Genomic DNA, 13,663 nt, shown 5'->3' on the forward strand with positions numbered 1-13,663 from the left:
CTTATGCATAAAGTTAGAAATCGTCCCGACTTAAAATACCAAACGGTTCGTTGCTGAGTGATATTTGCTGCACAGTGCACATTAAAGCATTTCTGCTTTAAATCTGGGGCCTCAAATAGATAAAGGTCTTCGGATCGACACAAAACATAAACATTGCACATCTTAAAATTTAAATCTTGCCCCGGCTTTTTAACGCAACCGGCCGTAACGGCGGTTCTAGTACTCCTTCTGTGACGTTCGTAACGCGTAACGCTTAATTGTCAAACGGCCGGTTTTTTTGGCAGTTGCATTTGTTTACATTTGCGCGCACGTGTTTACGTTTTGCTCTTTCGTTATCGTTTGCAAAGTGGATGTTTCGTTAAATAGAAATGCGAAACAATACTCCGCCTCAATCACCGCATCTGCTCATTGAAGAGGACGAAGACGGGCTGGTTTACGTGGGCGATGCAGACGAGGTGCTCGATGACTGGGAACGGGAGGCCAATGGTTGGTAAACTCGCAGCTTGAGACATGTTTAAGATGATAAGTAAGCAAGTTTGAATTTTATCAGCCGGCATGGACGAAGACGATGAGGAAGACGACGAAGAGCTTATGGCCGGTGATGAAGCTGCCGCCGGAAACCACAGCCGAATGCCTGGGCGCGACGATGCCAAGCTCACGTTCAGCAAACACACATCCCCGGTGTTCTGTGGCGCCCTACACCCGACGGAAGACCTCGCTGTAACGGGCGGGGAAGACGATAAGGCGTACGTGTGGAACACCATCACCGGCGAGGTGGTTCACGAAGTGACCAACCACAGCGATTCGGTGATTGCGGTCGACTTTAGCCACGACGGAGCGTTTGTTGCGACGGGCGATATGGCCGGGTACATTCAGGTGTTTAAAGTGAGCCAAAACTATCGCCAAGTATGGGAGTTTACGCTGGGCGATATGTGCTGGATGCGGTGGCACACGGCAGCCCACGTGCTGTTGGCCGGCGCACAGACGGGCGAGGTGTACGTCTGGCGGATACCGTCGGGCGATTGCAAGGTGCTACAGGGCCACGGTGCGACCTGCGAGGCAGCCGAGCTAACGCACGATGGCAAGAGGCTGGCCGTTGGGTACGGCGATGGACACTTTAAGCTGTGGGATCTTAAAACGAACACCACGGTGATGGATGTGCCGCCGGGGCCCGGATCCTCCACCGGCATCATTTCGCTGGCCGTCGATCGGGAAAGTCAACTGTTCGTGACCGGCGGAGATGGCGGCTGTGCGTGCATCATCGGGGCCAATGGACCGGTCGGAAAGCTGGCGGATTCGAGCGCGGCGGACAGTACGGTCGAATCGGTGCTCATCGATTATCCCGATTTCGAGCTCAAGGTGGCGGCTACAGGGACGCTTCTGGGCACGGTGACGATCTGGGATGTGGCGCGACAAACCAAGCGGGTCCAGTGTAGCGACGATGAGCCAACGGGAATCACGAGGTGAGCTTCCGGGATCGTCAACCGCTAAAACTGTGTGCTTACGTTACGATTCACATTGTTACAGGATGCTCTGGCTGAAGGACAGCACGATTTGCGCCGGGACGCTCGGGGGACAGATCAAGGCGTGGGATCTACGGAGCGGGGCGATGCGATTCATTCTGGAGGGCCACTGGGACGCCGTGCAGGCCCTCGTCTACCACAAGGAAAAGAACATTATCCTGTCGGCGTCCGAAGATGGGACGGTGAAACTGTTCGACATCCCGACGGTCGAGTGACAAGCAGAGGCCTTGCCCACAATAAATCCCCCGACTTCTTGTACAGTTGCTGGGCACCGTCTTTTGGGTTTTTTGTTTTCGGTAAAGCAATAATTTCCCAGTTTATTCGGTAACCTGGCTCCACCTGGAACCGTCGTGGCGAAAGAGCGAAAGAGAAGGGCAATGCAAAATAACCCTTCACCTCGTTGATCTTGTCACGGAGCAATAAAAGTGGCGTTCCCAAAAATTCATTAACGGTACATTGTCTCTTGCTGGCTGGTGGCCACAGCGAGGAGATCGTTAAATTGTTCGCCAGGTCCGATAAGCGAGAGGCTCGCCGTCAAGTAGTCGGGTTGCTGCTGCTCAAGATCTCAACACGACGTCGAGAATGTATCCGCCGAATTGGGTCAAAATGCAGAACATGAAAAGGGATGTAAGAAAGCCGAAATATTATTTTGAGAAAACAGGTTTCGCCGTGGCCGTGGCGAGGGAAGTAAACGCACCACATACATATGCATATACTGTTTTCTCTGTTTGTGCTCGCCCTTTCGGCGTTCTCAACGCGCTGTGGGAAAGCTGGGAATCTGAAAGCGGCAGCAGAAAAGAAAATGCAATTGGCGCATCTCACTTGACCGATTTGTCGATTGTTGTGCGGTCAACACGCGGTTTCACGAGACCGTGTGAAAGATTGTGTTAGATCGTCTTGTGAGTAAAATGAGTAAAGAAACTATAAAAATTAGTGTATAAACTACAACCAGCTTCGGTTGCAGAATAGGTCACACGGCGTGTAAGGCTGAAGATGAACAATTTCGCACCCCTTCGGGGTCTTCGATCTCCGCTGCGCGAATATCCCTCGCCGGAAGACGACGATCGTGGTGATGCAAACGTAACTGTAGTGTCGCGCGAATGATGGTTCGAGTTGAACTTGCGCAACGGCGCCGCAAGGACCATTTGCCCATTGCGTTCCCCCCGTTGCTGAGGGCGAGGGAAATTTTACCGGCGAAGAGAAAACCTGTCGCCGACGACCAATTTGCGACGACAAACGCACCGATCGATCGATTGGGTAATGAAAATGTAATTCTACACTTCCTGGCAGCGAACGAACGTTTGCAATTAATCATTATCGAGGAGCGGCCGGCGAAACATAAAATGAAACATGAAGCAGCCTCGCAGCCGATCCGAGACTCGGGATGCCGCCACTCGCTCACTTCGGCCGTATCTTGGAGATTTCTAAATGTCAGCGCCTCAAAGCGAAGAGGAACGTGCGAAAGGCCACTGCTTCCACGCCGCCACAGGTGCCACAGGCCGATCGCTCAATCGGCGCATGATTTAAATATCAAACCCCCTTCAGCTGGATCGGCTTCCCTCAAACGCTTCCCCCCTCGTTTCAGGGTGCCGGTGGACACGTCTTCGTTTCGCGGACACGGACAGCGGCGGTTTGTTTTGTTCTGCGGAATCCAACTTCGACTCCGTCACCTCCGAAATTCTTGCCCCAGCGATGCTGACGATCGAAACCTGTCGTGACTATAAACGATGGCCGAAGAACTGCTCTACAAAAGGCACACCACAAGCCGGTGGCGATACCGTTACGGCAGAGGCGAACGTCACTCGCGGATCGTCTTTTTGGAGAGATGGATTGTGTGGGGTGGTCGAGCGGACATCGCCAGAAACAGGTTCCGGCCGAGAGTCCGACGTTGGAGCGCCTCGGAGCATGTGGTTCTCTCGGGCCCCAAAGTGAAACATTTACAACCCCGCAACTTTGTGGTGGGCTTCATTAACTAATTTGGAACCCCGGTTTTAATTGTGCCATTTAAGCCCGATGGCGGGTCGGGAAGAACGAACTCGGATCGGAAAGCGGAGGTCACGGTTTCTTGTTCCTGCTTTATGGGCCCGAGTTGCGACGGAGAAAAGAAAGTTTGGAAGAAATTCTACAGCGGAATTGAAGTCAGCATCCCATTTCCTTAGTCTCGATCGTACACGTTGGGTGACACTCATTAGCCAGGGGCCAGGGTCTTTAACACTGAGCTTTTGCTTGATTCTGGAATAAAATATAGTTCTAACGGGCTCAGCTATTAGCGGGGGAACGTGATCCGGCTCCTGACTAATTAGCGATAATTAACGCCCAGCCCCAGTTCTCCGATCGTCGTACAATTTTGAGGTTACGAATCAAACTTCTTCTTCTCCACAATGTAACATCGAGATTGGGAGGAAATTTCCCTAAATGTTCGGCTTTGTTTTATTGGAGCAGCGCCGAAGTCCCGAAACGTGAGCTTGGCCGCGGAACGAGGGTCGCCCCTAATCTTTCGGGCTTAGTAGAGAAAGCCCAGTGCAGGTGAGGAGTAACCTTGCCGCTAATCTCTCAATTACTTCCGTGACCCCGAAACTGCTACAAACTATGCGCACTTCTCGCGCCCGATCTCTGGCTGAGAATTTGTCTACTTAACCAACCTAACGGGGCACAGTTTTCATTATTTACCAAGCCCCCTCGGTGATGGCGGAGAGATTTTCAAACTTCTCAAGCGTCTCAAGCAAAGAATGGCCGCGGCCAAGAGATGATCTCTGCACGCGGAACCACCGACCGTGGCGGGGGATCATTAGACGCGACGCGCACCGCGCACCGCTGAAGATTAGGCAGACAGGCGGACGGGGAACTGTTCAGAACCCGGCCGCTTTATGGCTCCCGATGGCGGGTAGGGGATTTTCCACCTCGCCAGCCAGCTTCTTTCGGCAGCTTTCCACGCGCGACCGGAACACTTCAAAAACAACCCGGAGGAAACACGGAGGAACGAAAACAAAAGCCCCACCAGTTAATGACCCGTAATTGCCCCCTTCGGAGGCACGTACCGGGCGTCGTGGCGTTCCGCTTGGCATTCTTCCCCAATCGAAGTGGATGATACTTATACTGTTTATTGTGTTTTAATAGGCACGCTTTATGAGGGACGGGTCCCGCTTTCTCTGCGGGTTATTCACACTTTCCGGGTTCTAGCCGAAAATTTTCTTAATCGAAGAACTGGCCACCCCATGGATATCCTTCACCAGGTCCACCTTGGCGTGCATCACGTTCTTCACCGACTCGGCGATCGATCGTTCGCGGCTTTCGTTGCTGTCTTCACCCGATCGGTCCTCGTCGGAACCCTTGCGCCGGTGGTGAGGACGATGCCGCCGATGTTGCTTCCATCCGCAACCTTTACACTGTCCTTTGCCCTGGCCTGGGAAGGCGCCCCCGGAAGTTGCAATGTCGACCAGCCCGGTGAGGGTATGCTGCAGACGATCCAGGATCCAGGCGAGATACTGGGCCACATCGAGTACTCCGACGTACCCGTGCGTATCGCACCGGTTCCGGTAGATGTTGATCTTACTGATGACACCGCCGATGGTCCAGGTCCCCGACTCGGTTGCTTGATAGAATCCACCGCCCTCATCGCCCAGACAAGCGTTCGTACCTGCGTTTGGGGAGGGTCAGAGATCAAAAGCTCCACGCTGAGGGCTCTCCAACCCCAGACTTACCGTTTCCGTGACCCGCACAGAGCATCTTGTCCGCGGTGCGCTTGTCGAAGATCCGATACACCACACACAGGCCACCGTCGACGAGGGGCATCGTGGTAGCTTGTAGAACCGGAGACAAATCGTAGCGGTCGGGATCCGTTCGTCCGTAGCCGGCAATGAATCCTGTGCGACTGACCGGCTCCGGGTCGGATGTTTTGTTCTCCACCGGAAGGCAGATCGGTTGAATGTAATCGTCGTATTGAACGTCGGCCTCGAGCCGGAGCAGCGCCATCTGGCTGTCGTCACTCGTTTCGACCGATATCACGCGAACCTCCCGAGTGGTGGTCGCACTCTCCCACAGCTGGTGCTGCCCGAGCTGGACCACGTAGGGACGCTTCCGGGGATGCCAATTCTTCACGCAACGAGCGGCCGTCACGATGTGGCTCTCGCTGATCAGCGTTCCTCCGCAGACGTACTCGCGCGAGCGTTTCGATAGTTCGAAGATGGCCGCATGCCAGGGCCATTCGCCGGCCAAGGACCGCACTCCGTTCACGATGAGCGGCATCTTGTTGATCTTCCGTTGGCCACAGGCCGGACGCCCCTCATCGGCCGGGGGCACCGTTAGCTTCTCGCTCCTTCGAGGTCCCTCGAACGAAGTGTTACAAACGGTCGCAATCCACGCGCGGTAGTGGCGTACCTTCACGTACGCCGAGTACTGCTGGGTGTCACAGATTGCCGTGTGTTCATCGCGCAGGGCCGTGAAGGACACGATCCCCTGCAGTTCCCAGCGGCCCTGACGGTAGGCGACGAAGCCACCCCCCGAGTCCCCGTTGCAGACGTTCGTCCCGTTGGCGTACCCACCGCAAAACATGCCATCGTGCATCGTGTTGGCGAAAACCGCCGGATTGCTGGCCAGACAGCGGGTGTAGTTGACGATCGGTACCTCCGTCATGCGGAGCCAACTGGACACCTCGTCGAACTCTGTGTAGCCCCACCCGGGGACCTTCCCTATCGTGCGGTAGAACTCGGCCGGATCTTCCGCCGATGTGTCAAGGCACACGGGCAGAACCCGGTCGGTGAATCGGACCGGGCGGTCTAGCTCCAACAGTGCGATGTCGTGCCGATAGGTCCCGGATCGGAATTCGGGGTGGACGTGTACCTTCCGCACTCGGACCCGCTCGCTGCAGCCCTCGTCTTGCCGCTCGCCGAGGTCATGATAACCGAGCATTAGCTGGAACTTCTCACCACTCAGCGGGAACCCGTTGTTCTCGTTGACGGCGCAGTGGGCCGCGGTCAGGACGAAGCGATCGCTGATCAGGGAACCCCCACAGTCGTACACGGGCACGGCCGAGTCGAACTGATAGATGGCCACATGCCACGGGAACTCGCCTCGGATCGCTTCCGACGGGTGCCTGGGAAGGCCTCCCGCTGCCTGCAGGACCGGTAAGCCACAGTGGACATCACTCGCGTACGTTCCAGCACAGTTTGATGTGGCCTCGGCCGAAACTAGTGCCACGGTGATCAATTCCAGAACCACCGAGAACATCCACCACCGGACAACGACCGAACGCTCCGAACCCATTCTGACTACTGATAGCGCTGATAGGCGTGACGTCTTTGAGGAGTGCGCATTATCGCTCCGTCCGCGGTCCGTTTGTCCACTTTGGGACGCTGAGTTTTCGAGCGCTGATTGTGATGAATGAATCTTCACTTAACGAGCGATCTGGAGTGTTTGCCAATCAGAATGGGACGCGGATGAGCTCACCCGGCATGAGTTCATTGGAGATCCTCACGGCTCCGTGGGCGAAGTGCTTCAGACCTCGCGAAAGATCATATTTGTTTTGAGGAGAAATTGAGGAGCATAATCAAGAAGATGGCAGGTGCTGGAGTTGTTCATTAGTCATCGCATGAAGGAAAGACTTTTTTGTCCCCATTGTCCCCTGGATAACTTTCTATTTGGTACTTAAGATGTAAGTGCATTTTTTATTTTGGAGAAGAAGAGAGAATATAATTTTGAAAACTAATTATAAAGCCAAAGACCCCATTTTCATCCTTTTGCCCAACCGAATAGTAATCCGATATTCTAGGTTTCTTTCGGAATGAAAGTAGGAAGAAGTTTCGAAACGGGCAGCAAATATGAACTCTTTATAGTGATTTTATTTTATCGTCAAATTATGCACCCAACTTGATCGATGACCCTGTACATTCCAGTTCGGTTGAATGGATTGGAAAATCGAAACCAACGAGCAGAGCGACTTTAACACACGGATGCCCAGCTTGAATGGCCCCGCTTTGCTGCCCAAATCCGAGCACCTTTCGGTGGTTAACACGGAACCAAGCTTAAACACCAGAACCGTAATAATCGGTCACTAATGAACTTGAATTATTTAATGCCGATGATTTATCGAAAGAGAGTGTGTCCAAACAGACTCCCGAACTCGTCCACATTCCAAGGCCGCACATTAAGTAGATTATTCGGTGTTTGAGACATTTTTCTTCACGATCAAGGCACTGGTCGGTTATCATAACACCGTCAATCGGAGTGATCGGTCGCTTCCTTTCGATAAACCTAAAAGCTACCGGAAGTCCCGCCATGCGTAACCGATTGGCTTGGATTTTTGGCGGACCTTGGCGTTCGAAAAAATGGCGCACATAATATCGGTAATGGAAGACACACTGACAGGGTCACATTTGGGCGGAACTTCGATACATTTCTAACCTTTTTATTATCGACAAATTTGCGGAAGCCTTTCGGTTTTCGGTACGACCCCGACCCCTCAGGGCCAGTGTCTGGGGTATGGCGCCATCAATAGGAAGTGCTTCATTCTGGGCTTCAGTCTTCTAAGCAGTTCCACACCGGTTATTGGCATGGAGCCGAGCCGCAAGTTGCATAATTTAATATTAAACACAGAGTAACTCATCGATCGGTCTCGTTCCGAGGCGTGCGCCACGAGCCAATATTTGGGTTTGTTAATCGAAGCATCGCACTGGCCGCGGTGTGGATGGAACCTCATAAAACAAAGCTCGAGCTTCGAACGGCCATAATCTAAGAAAATAAACAATCACGCTCCTGGGCGTGATCCGAGTTATCTCATCGTTTTGTGGGCCACCCGGGGCAGTGTGGTCAGTGTTTTAGCAAATCGATTGAAGTAGACCGAAACGGGAAATTAGCCCTCCCCCCCAATTCCCTTTTAGTTTCGATCGGTGCTGATCGATTATCTCATCGGTTTGCGTTTTCGTTGATTTTCTCGTCGAGGATCGGGAAAACATTTGCGGGCTTCTCCAAGGGGCTCCAAGCCCAAATGACCCAATTATGCTAAACCATCACCGGTGAGCCGAAACAGGTTTACCGAACGACGATCGAACTCCGAAGTGAAACTCGTCCCAAGCGGTGACCCTCCGCTGGCAGCGTGTGATGCTCATCTCCGAGACCGAGTTTTTGGTGGTTTTCACCGTAAACCGTTGGGACAGCGGTCGCGCGGGGAGCGTACAATTTCCTCCTACAAATGAAGCAGCCTTCAAATCGGCCCACTCGGCCAGCGGTCACTCGAAATTAGTGTTTTCCGAAAGAGCCACCCCATGGGATCCCAAAATGAAAGGAAAAGGCTCGTCCGAAGTTCAAGCCACCCCAAAATGAAAGAAAAAGCGACATACAGAGGCACCACACATCATCTAGCGCCTCGATAGTGGCTTTTATTTTAATTGAAAATAATCGTCCGCCGGGGTCCTAAAGGCCCCTATACTGGCTGCCCGGGGTTTGTTGTTTTGGGCTTTCCGGGGGGTTGAGAGGTTATGTGTTCACTTTCACGTGCTGTGGTCTGTGATTGAAGCGCACCGTTTTTGTGAGGTGGGTGAGTAAATTAAAAACTCCGCTCTGCAGGGTCCGGTGTTTTACCGGGCACCGGACCGACCCCCCGGGTTCGTGAGAGAGTCACCCGATGAAACGTAATTTAGTACCCTCGCCCGGATGATTGACATGGTGCCGGTGATGAGAGGCAACTCCAGCACCACCGATGACGAACGGGGGGGGCCTCGATCAAGATCAACGAATTGTCACTTGGTCGCGAAGAAAATCGCGTTTCGCCTCGATCGGAGGAACAATTTTGGGGGAAAATTGAGTGTAAGCGAAGCAAATTGGAAGTTGGAGCTGGCTCCTGGGGCCGGCAAAAACGCACCCGCGAATTCGATGGGGAGTCGATGCTAAGGTGGAACATCTCTACGCCACTGTCGAGCCTAAACTTCTCTGAATAAGCTGTTGGACTTTTTCGTTTTCGTAACTGCCCTAAGGTGATCCACCTTGCGCTTTCCGATCCGATCCATTGAAGGCCTTTTTTCGATCATTTTCTTCCAATTCTTCCCAAAGGGTTCCCCTTTTTGTTGCCGGGAAAGACTACGCCGGTGTCGGTTGGTAAGAAAAGAGGGTCGATAAATCTGGTGACCGGCACGGGTCGAGGTCGCCGAAACCATCGTACCAACGGACCGGTAAGCCGGTGCCCCGGTGGGAAACATAACTGTGCTTCTTGCCCTCATCAGCGGCACCCCCCTGTGCCAGACGACGTGCTCTGCACTTGATTCGTTCGTCTTGACACTGGACTGGTTTGAGGTCAGTGATGGGGCGCGCGTGATACCAACCTCTTCTTCGCCGGCCGAAGGGTAATCTGATCGCAGCCGGGGTCCCCGGTCGTGTTTGATGTGAAAACGGTTGACCACGGGCAGATGACCCAGTTACCGGTTCCCGGGAAAAGTGAGTCTCAAATTAGCGTTCTGTTTCGATCGCACAACGAAGCGGTATCGTTAATTTTCCAGTTATTCTTCTAACTCTTCATCTTTATTCTACATCAATTTCAATGTTCAAATAACATTACAGTTTGCTTCAATGTTACGGTCCTTAAAGTCAAGAACTCTATCAAGAAGCGTAGCCAGCGCTAGTGTTTTCAGGCAGCGAAACCAGCCGAAAAGAGCGAATCATCCATCCTCGACCAGATGGTCCCACATTCCTGTAGGGTCTCTCTGTAGGTCGCGGTAGAAAATGACACCACACTTTCAGCGGCAGCATCACGCGGGCGAACTATGCCACAGCGAAACGAGAGAAAGTCGCGCAGAGAACGCGCACCAAGATGCTGATCGCGGGGCTCGCGGGGCTGATCGGGCCCTGCGGCGGGGATCGGAGTCGTTGGACACTTTCCCGCTTCAGCCGGGCCGGGCCCGGGGCCGGTCCGGGATGCGATTTGTTGATAACTACGACGAGTGAAACACACCACGGTCCCGCCGCCTAAGTGGGTCAGTTGATCAATCGAAAGGAAGGAACTGGGATAGACGCAAGGAGCGCAACAAACCCGTCCCCATAATGTTGTGATCGCGCGGCTCACACGAGTTCTTGACGTATATGGTCCGTGCGGAAGGCGTTCTCAGTGTGGGGCCAAACGAAAACCCCATATACCGCACGATGAGCTAATATGCTGGTTACGTGGAGCGAAAGGGGAGGAAAAATCAGCGAGCCGCCTGTGAAACTGACCCTCTCCAGGGTTCGAAAGTCCGCGCCCCGATTGATGTATTAGCGAAAATTCCCCTCAACTGGCTGAAAGGGCGGGAAGTGGCAGGAAGAGGAAAGAAAACACAAACGGCCAGGAGTCCGAGAAACGAGAAACGAAACGAAGTGCGAAAGCCGCGGCCGGGTTCGTCGCTTGCTTTCGCGAAAGAACCGCGCTGAAGTCTTTTGTTTTAACACGCGCGACGCGAAAGGCGCCCCACAAATGGCGGCCCGATTGTCGTCGTTTTTCGTTTCCTCTTTTGCAAGAAGCAATTGAAAAGATTTATCGACCAATCGGTCGCCGGGGCGAGAAGGAGGGCTAGGAGCGTATCAGCGTTGACACTGTTCCCGGGTTTATTTATAAGTAATTGCACTTAAAATTGTAGCCACCGCCGCCGAGACCGGGAGCGAGCTGCTCCCGTTCGGTGCTGCGGTAGCCACAGGTTTTCTAGGTCAGTCTGGTCTCGACGCATTGCAGCTGGTTGACGCATATTGCCGGGTGGTTGGAATGCTTCTCGGTGCACTGCCCTGTCGTCTGGCGTTCTCGGCCATATTTCGAGGCGGTGGCACCTGCACTGCTACCCACAGCATAACACGACCCACTGTAGAGCCACTTTCCAGTCGCCAAGTTCGGTACGCGTTTTTTGGGCCTTAAAGACTCCACTAGAATCACATCACGGCGACGGCCACGGTGGCTGCACTTTTGCTGCACTCGAACGCGGGTAGTTCGTGCTGCTGCACGACATTCACTTTTACGTCGGCGCAGTGAGTGGGATGGTCGAGGGCCCGGCGGTTGGCGCCTTGCCGACGCCGGGGAGTAGTTGTACAGGTGCACCCCATGTTGAAAAGCTAGGCGTAGGCAGGCGTAAATATTGATCGGCGCGCAAGACAGCGGCCCAAATGTAATTAGGCAAAGTGTAAATAAATAATAAATTTACTGCCAACCAGGAAACCCTCGGCCGCTGGTCGGTTTTGTTGGTTTTGTTGCGAAAGAACCCGAAACCATAAAGATGCGCTTTACGACGCATGTAACTTGTTTAATTTCATTACATTCAATCATGGCTCACGGTTCGGAATAAAAAGGCTAATAACGGCCCCGGGGGCAAAAGAAGGGAAAAACACCCAATTTATCTCGAGATAAACGAACCTAATTGCCCTCACAGGCAGGCCCCCCAGCAGTTCTGGGAGTCTTTTCGGCCGACGATCTTCCACTTGTGTCTAGCTGGTGAGCCGCTGATTAAAATATCATTTTCTCTTCTTCTCTCTCTCTCTCTCTCTCTCTCTCTCTCTCTCTCTGTTTGGGGTTTGTTTGTGACATTTGCAAAAGCAAGCGGCAACAAAAGCCAAGCGCTGGAAAGCTGCGCTGGATGCGATCGTCGTCGCTCACCGATCGGTCACTCAGCTCTTGTGGCTCTCAGCAACCGCGCGCTCTCTCTCTCTCGCCATCTTGGCGTTCTGGAGTCTGTCGCATCTCGCCCCGACGCGAGAGCTTGCGTCCGTCTGTGTGTGCGTGAGGGGGCCCCACTGTTTTGACAGCGTCCGTGCGTGGAGCGCTCGCGATCAGCGATCGCGCGCTCGTCAGTAGTAGCTTCTATTGGCTCGACCGGGGAAAACGTGTGTGCTTTCGGTAGGTTGGTTCGGTACGTTGTTCCGTAGGCCACGGTTTGTGCCGGCATTCCTCTTCCATTCGCTTCAGCGATCATTTCGGGACCGGGACCAGGTTTTTTGCTGTTCCAAACCCGTCCCACAGCGCGCGTGAAGAAGAACGCCAAGAGAACGCGTGTTGTGCGTGGTGTTGTGTGCGGTGCGGACGGACGGAGAGAGTTTAGTGAACGGCCCAAAAGGCGGATTATCGAGCCGTCGCCGTCGTCGTCGTGATGTGAAGTTTCGCTTCGATTTTGCCAAAGGGCACCACGGTTCGTTCGGTCGTGGCCCGCTCACCGAGATCATCTCGTTCCGGGCATCATTAGTGAGGGGGGGGGGGGGGAGCCTGACATTTCGTGACCTTTCGTGGGACTCTGCCGACGTGACACATTTCGGAGTGCAAACACGCTCCGCACGAAGACAGGGCACCTGTGCAACGAGCGGTGCACAGAATCCATCCAAGCAATCCATCAACAGCAACGGCTGCATTAAAGTGTTGGTAAGAGGCCTCCGGAGATGGTGTGAAAGTTTTGCGTCGGCATCCCTTTCAGGGTTATCAAATTTCGTCCGTTTGGTGTGGTGACGATGTGACCGTTGCGTATTTGTGATCTAGGATGACAAAAGGAATTGCAAACAGCAAGTGCGAAAAGTGTGAAAAGTGTGAGCTCAGGGTCATTGATTCAGGTATTGAGGAACGCGTTGACGGTAGTCATCGACCGCAGCCTGCTAGGGACTTGCAGCGAGGAATAGTGTCTAAAGGCTACAGTGCGTAACCGCTCAGTGGTGTCAGCCATTCGCCGTGGTGGTGTGTCGAAACGACATTCTCCTATTTATGGGCCAATAAAAATAAATATAAAATCCGTTCCGGGAAATACTCACAACAACCTGAAGCGTGACACGGGCCAAGTGGCCAGAAGTGGCGACAGCAGTTTGGGGATGACAGGGATGTTTAGATTTACTTTGTGATTAATATTTTAATTTCACTCTCAAGGGATTCGTGCAAAGTGTTAACAGTGAGCAAAAAAGAAGAATAAAATCATAAAAGATTGTGCGAAGAAAGTGGGCGACTTTCGGCAGTGGCCAGTCGTTGTGCAAAAAAAAAATCCGATTCGGTGGGCGCTGAATATTATTCGAAATAGTATCCCTCTGCGTGTGATCTGATCGAGAAAAAAATAGCATCAAATTCGAATTTCATATTCGGCTCGAAGCATAATTTGCCCCTGGCCCGTCGTGTCCGGTTCGTGGAATGTCCGTTTCGTTCCGTTCGTTGATCGAGGAGGACCGAA

The 13,663-nt window shown here is 53.1% G+C and overlaps 2 protein-coding genes across 2 annotated transcripts; one reads left to right on the forward strand and one right to left on the reverse strand.

Annotated features, from left to right (window-relative positions):
• The first annotated feature begins 345 nt into the window (after window positions 1-345).
• LOC131216402 (angio-associated migratory cell protein) lies at window positions 346-1,955 on the forward strand. Its single transcript, XM_058210884.1, has 3 exons — window positions 346-486; window positions 551-1,463; window positions 1,528-1,955. The coding sequence occupies exons 1-3, from the start codon at window positions 369-371 to the stop codon at window positions 1,736-1,738; spliced, it is 1,242 nt and encodes a 413-aa protein (XP_058066867.1). The 5' UTR covers window positions 346-368; the 3' UTR covers window positions 1,739-1,955.
• Window positions 1,956-4,631: 2,676 nt separating this feature from the next.
• LOC131206456 (transmembrane protease serine 9-like) lies at window positions 4,632-6,785 on the reverse strand. The gene is made up of 2 exons (XM_058199010.1): window positions 5,225-6,785; window positions 4,632-5,160 (listed from the first exon to the last, which is right to left on the reverse strand). Exons 1-2 carry the CDS (start codon window positions 6,783-6,785, stop codon window positions 4,700-4,702), a joined length of 2,022 nt encoding a protein of 673 aa, XP_058054993.1. The 3' UTR covers window positions 4,632-4,699.
• Window positions 6,786-13,663: the final 6,878 nt, after the last annotated feature.

This window comes from Anopheles bellator, chromosome 1 (genome assembly GCF_943735745.2).
Source record: "Anopheles bellator chromosome 1, idAnoBellAS_SP24_06.2, whole genome shotgun sequence".
NCBI classification, from domain to species: Eukaryota; Metazoa; Arthropoda; class Insecta; order Diptera; family Culicidae; genus Anopheles; species Anopheles bellator.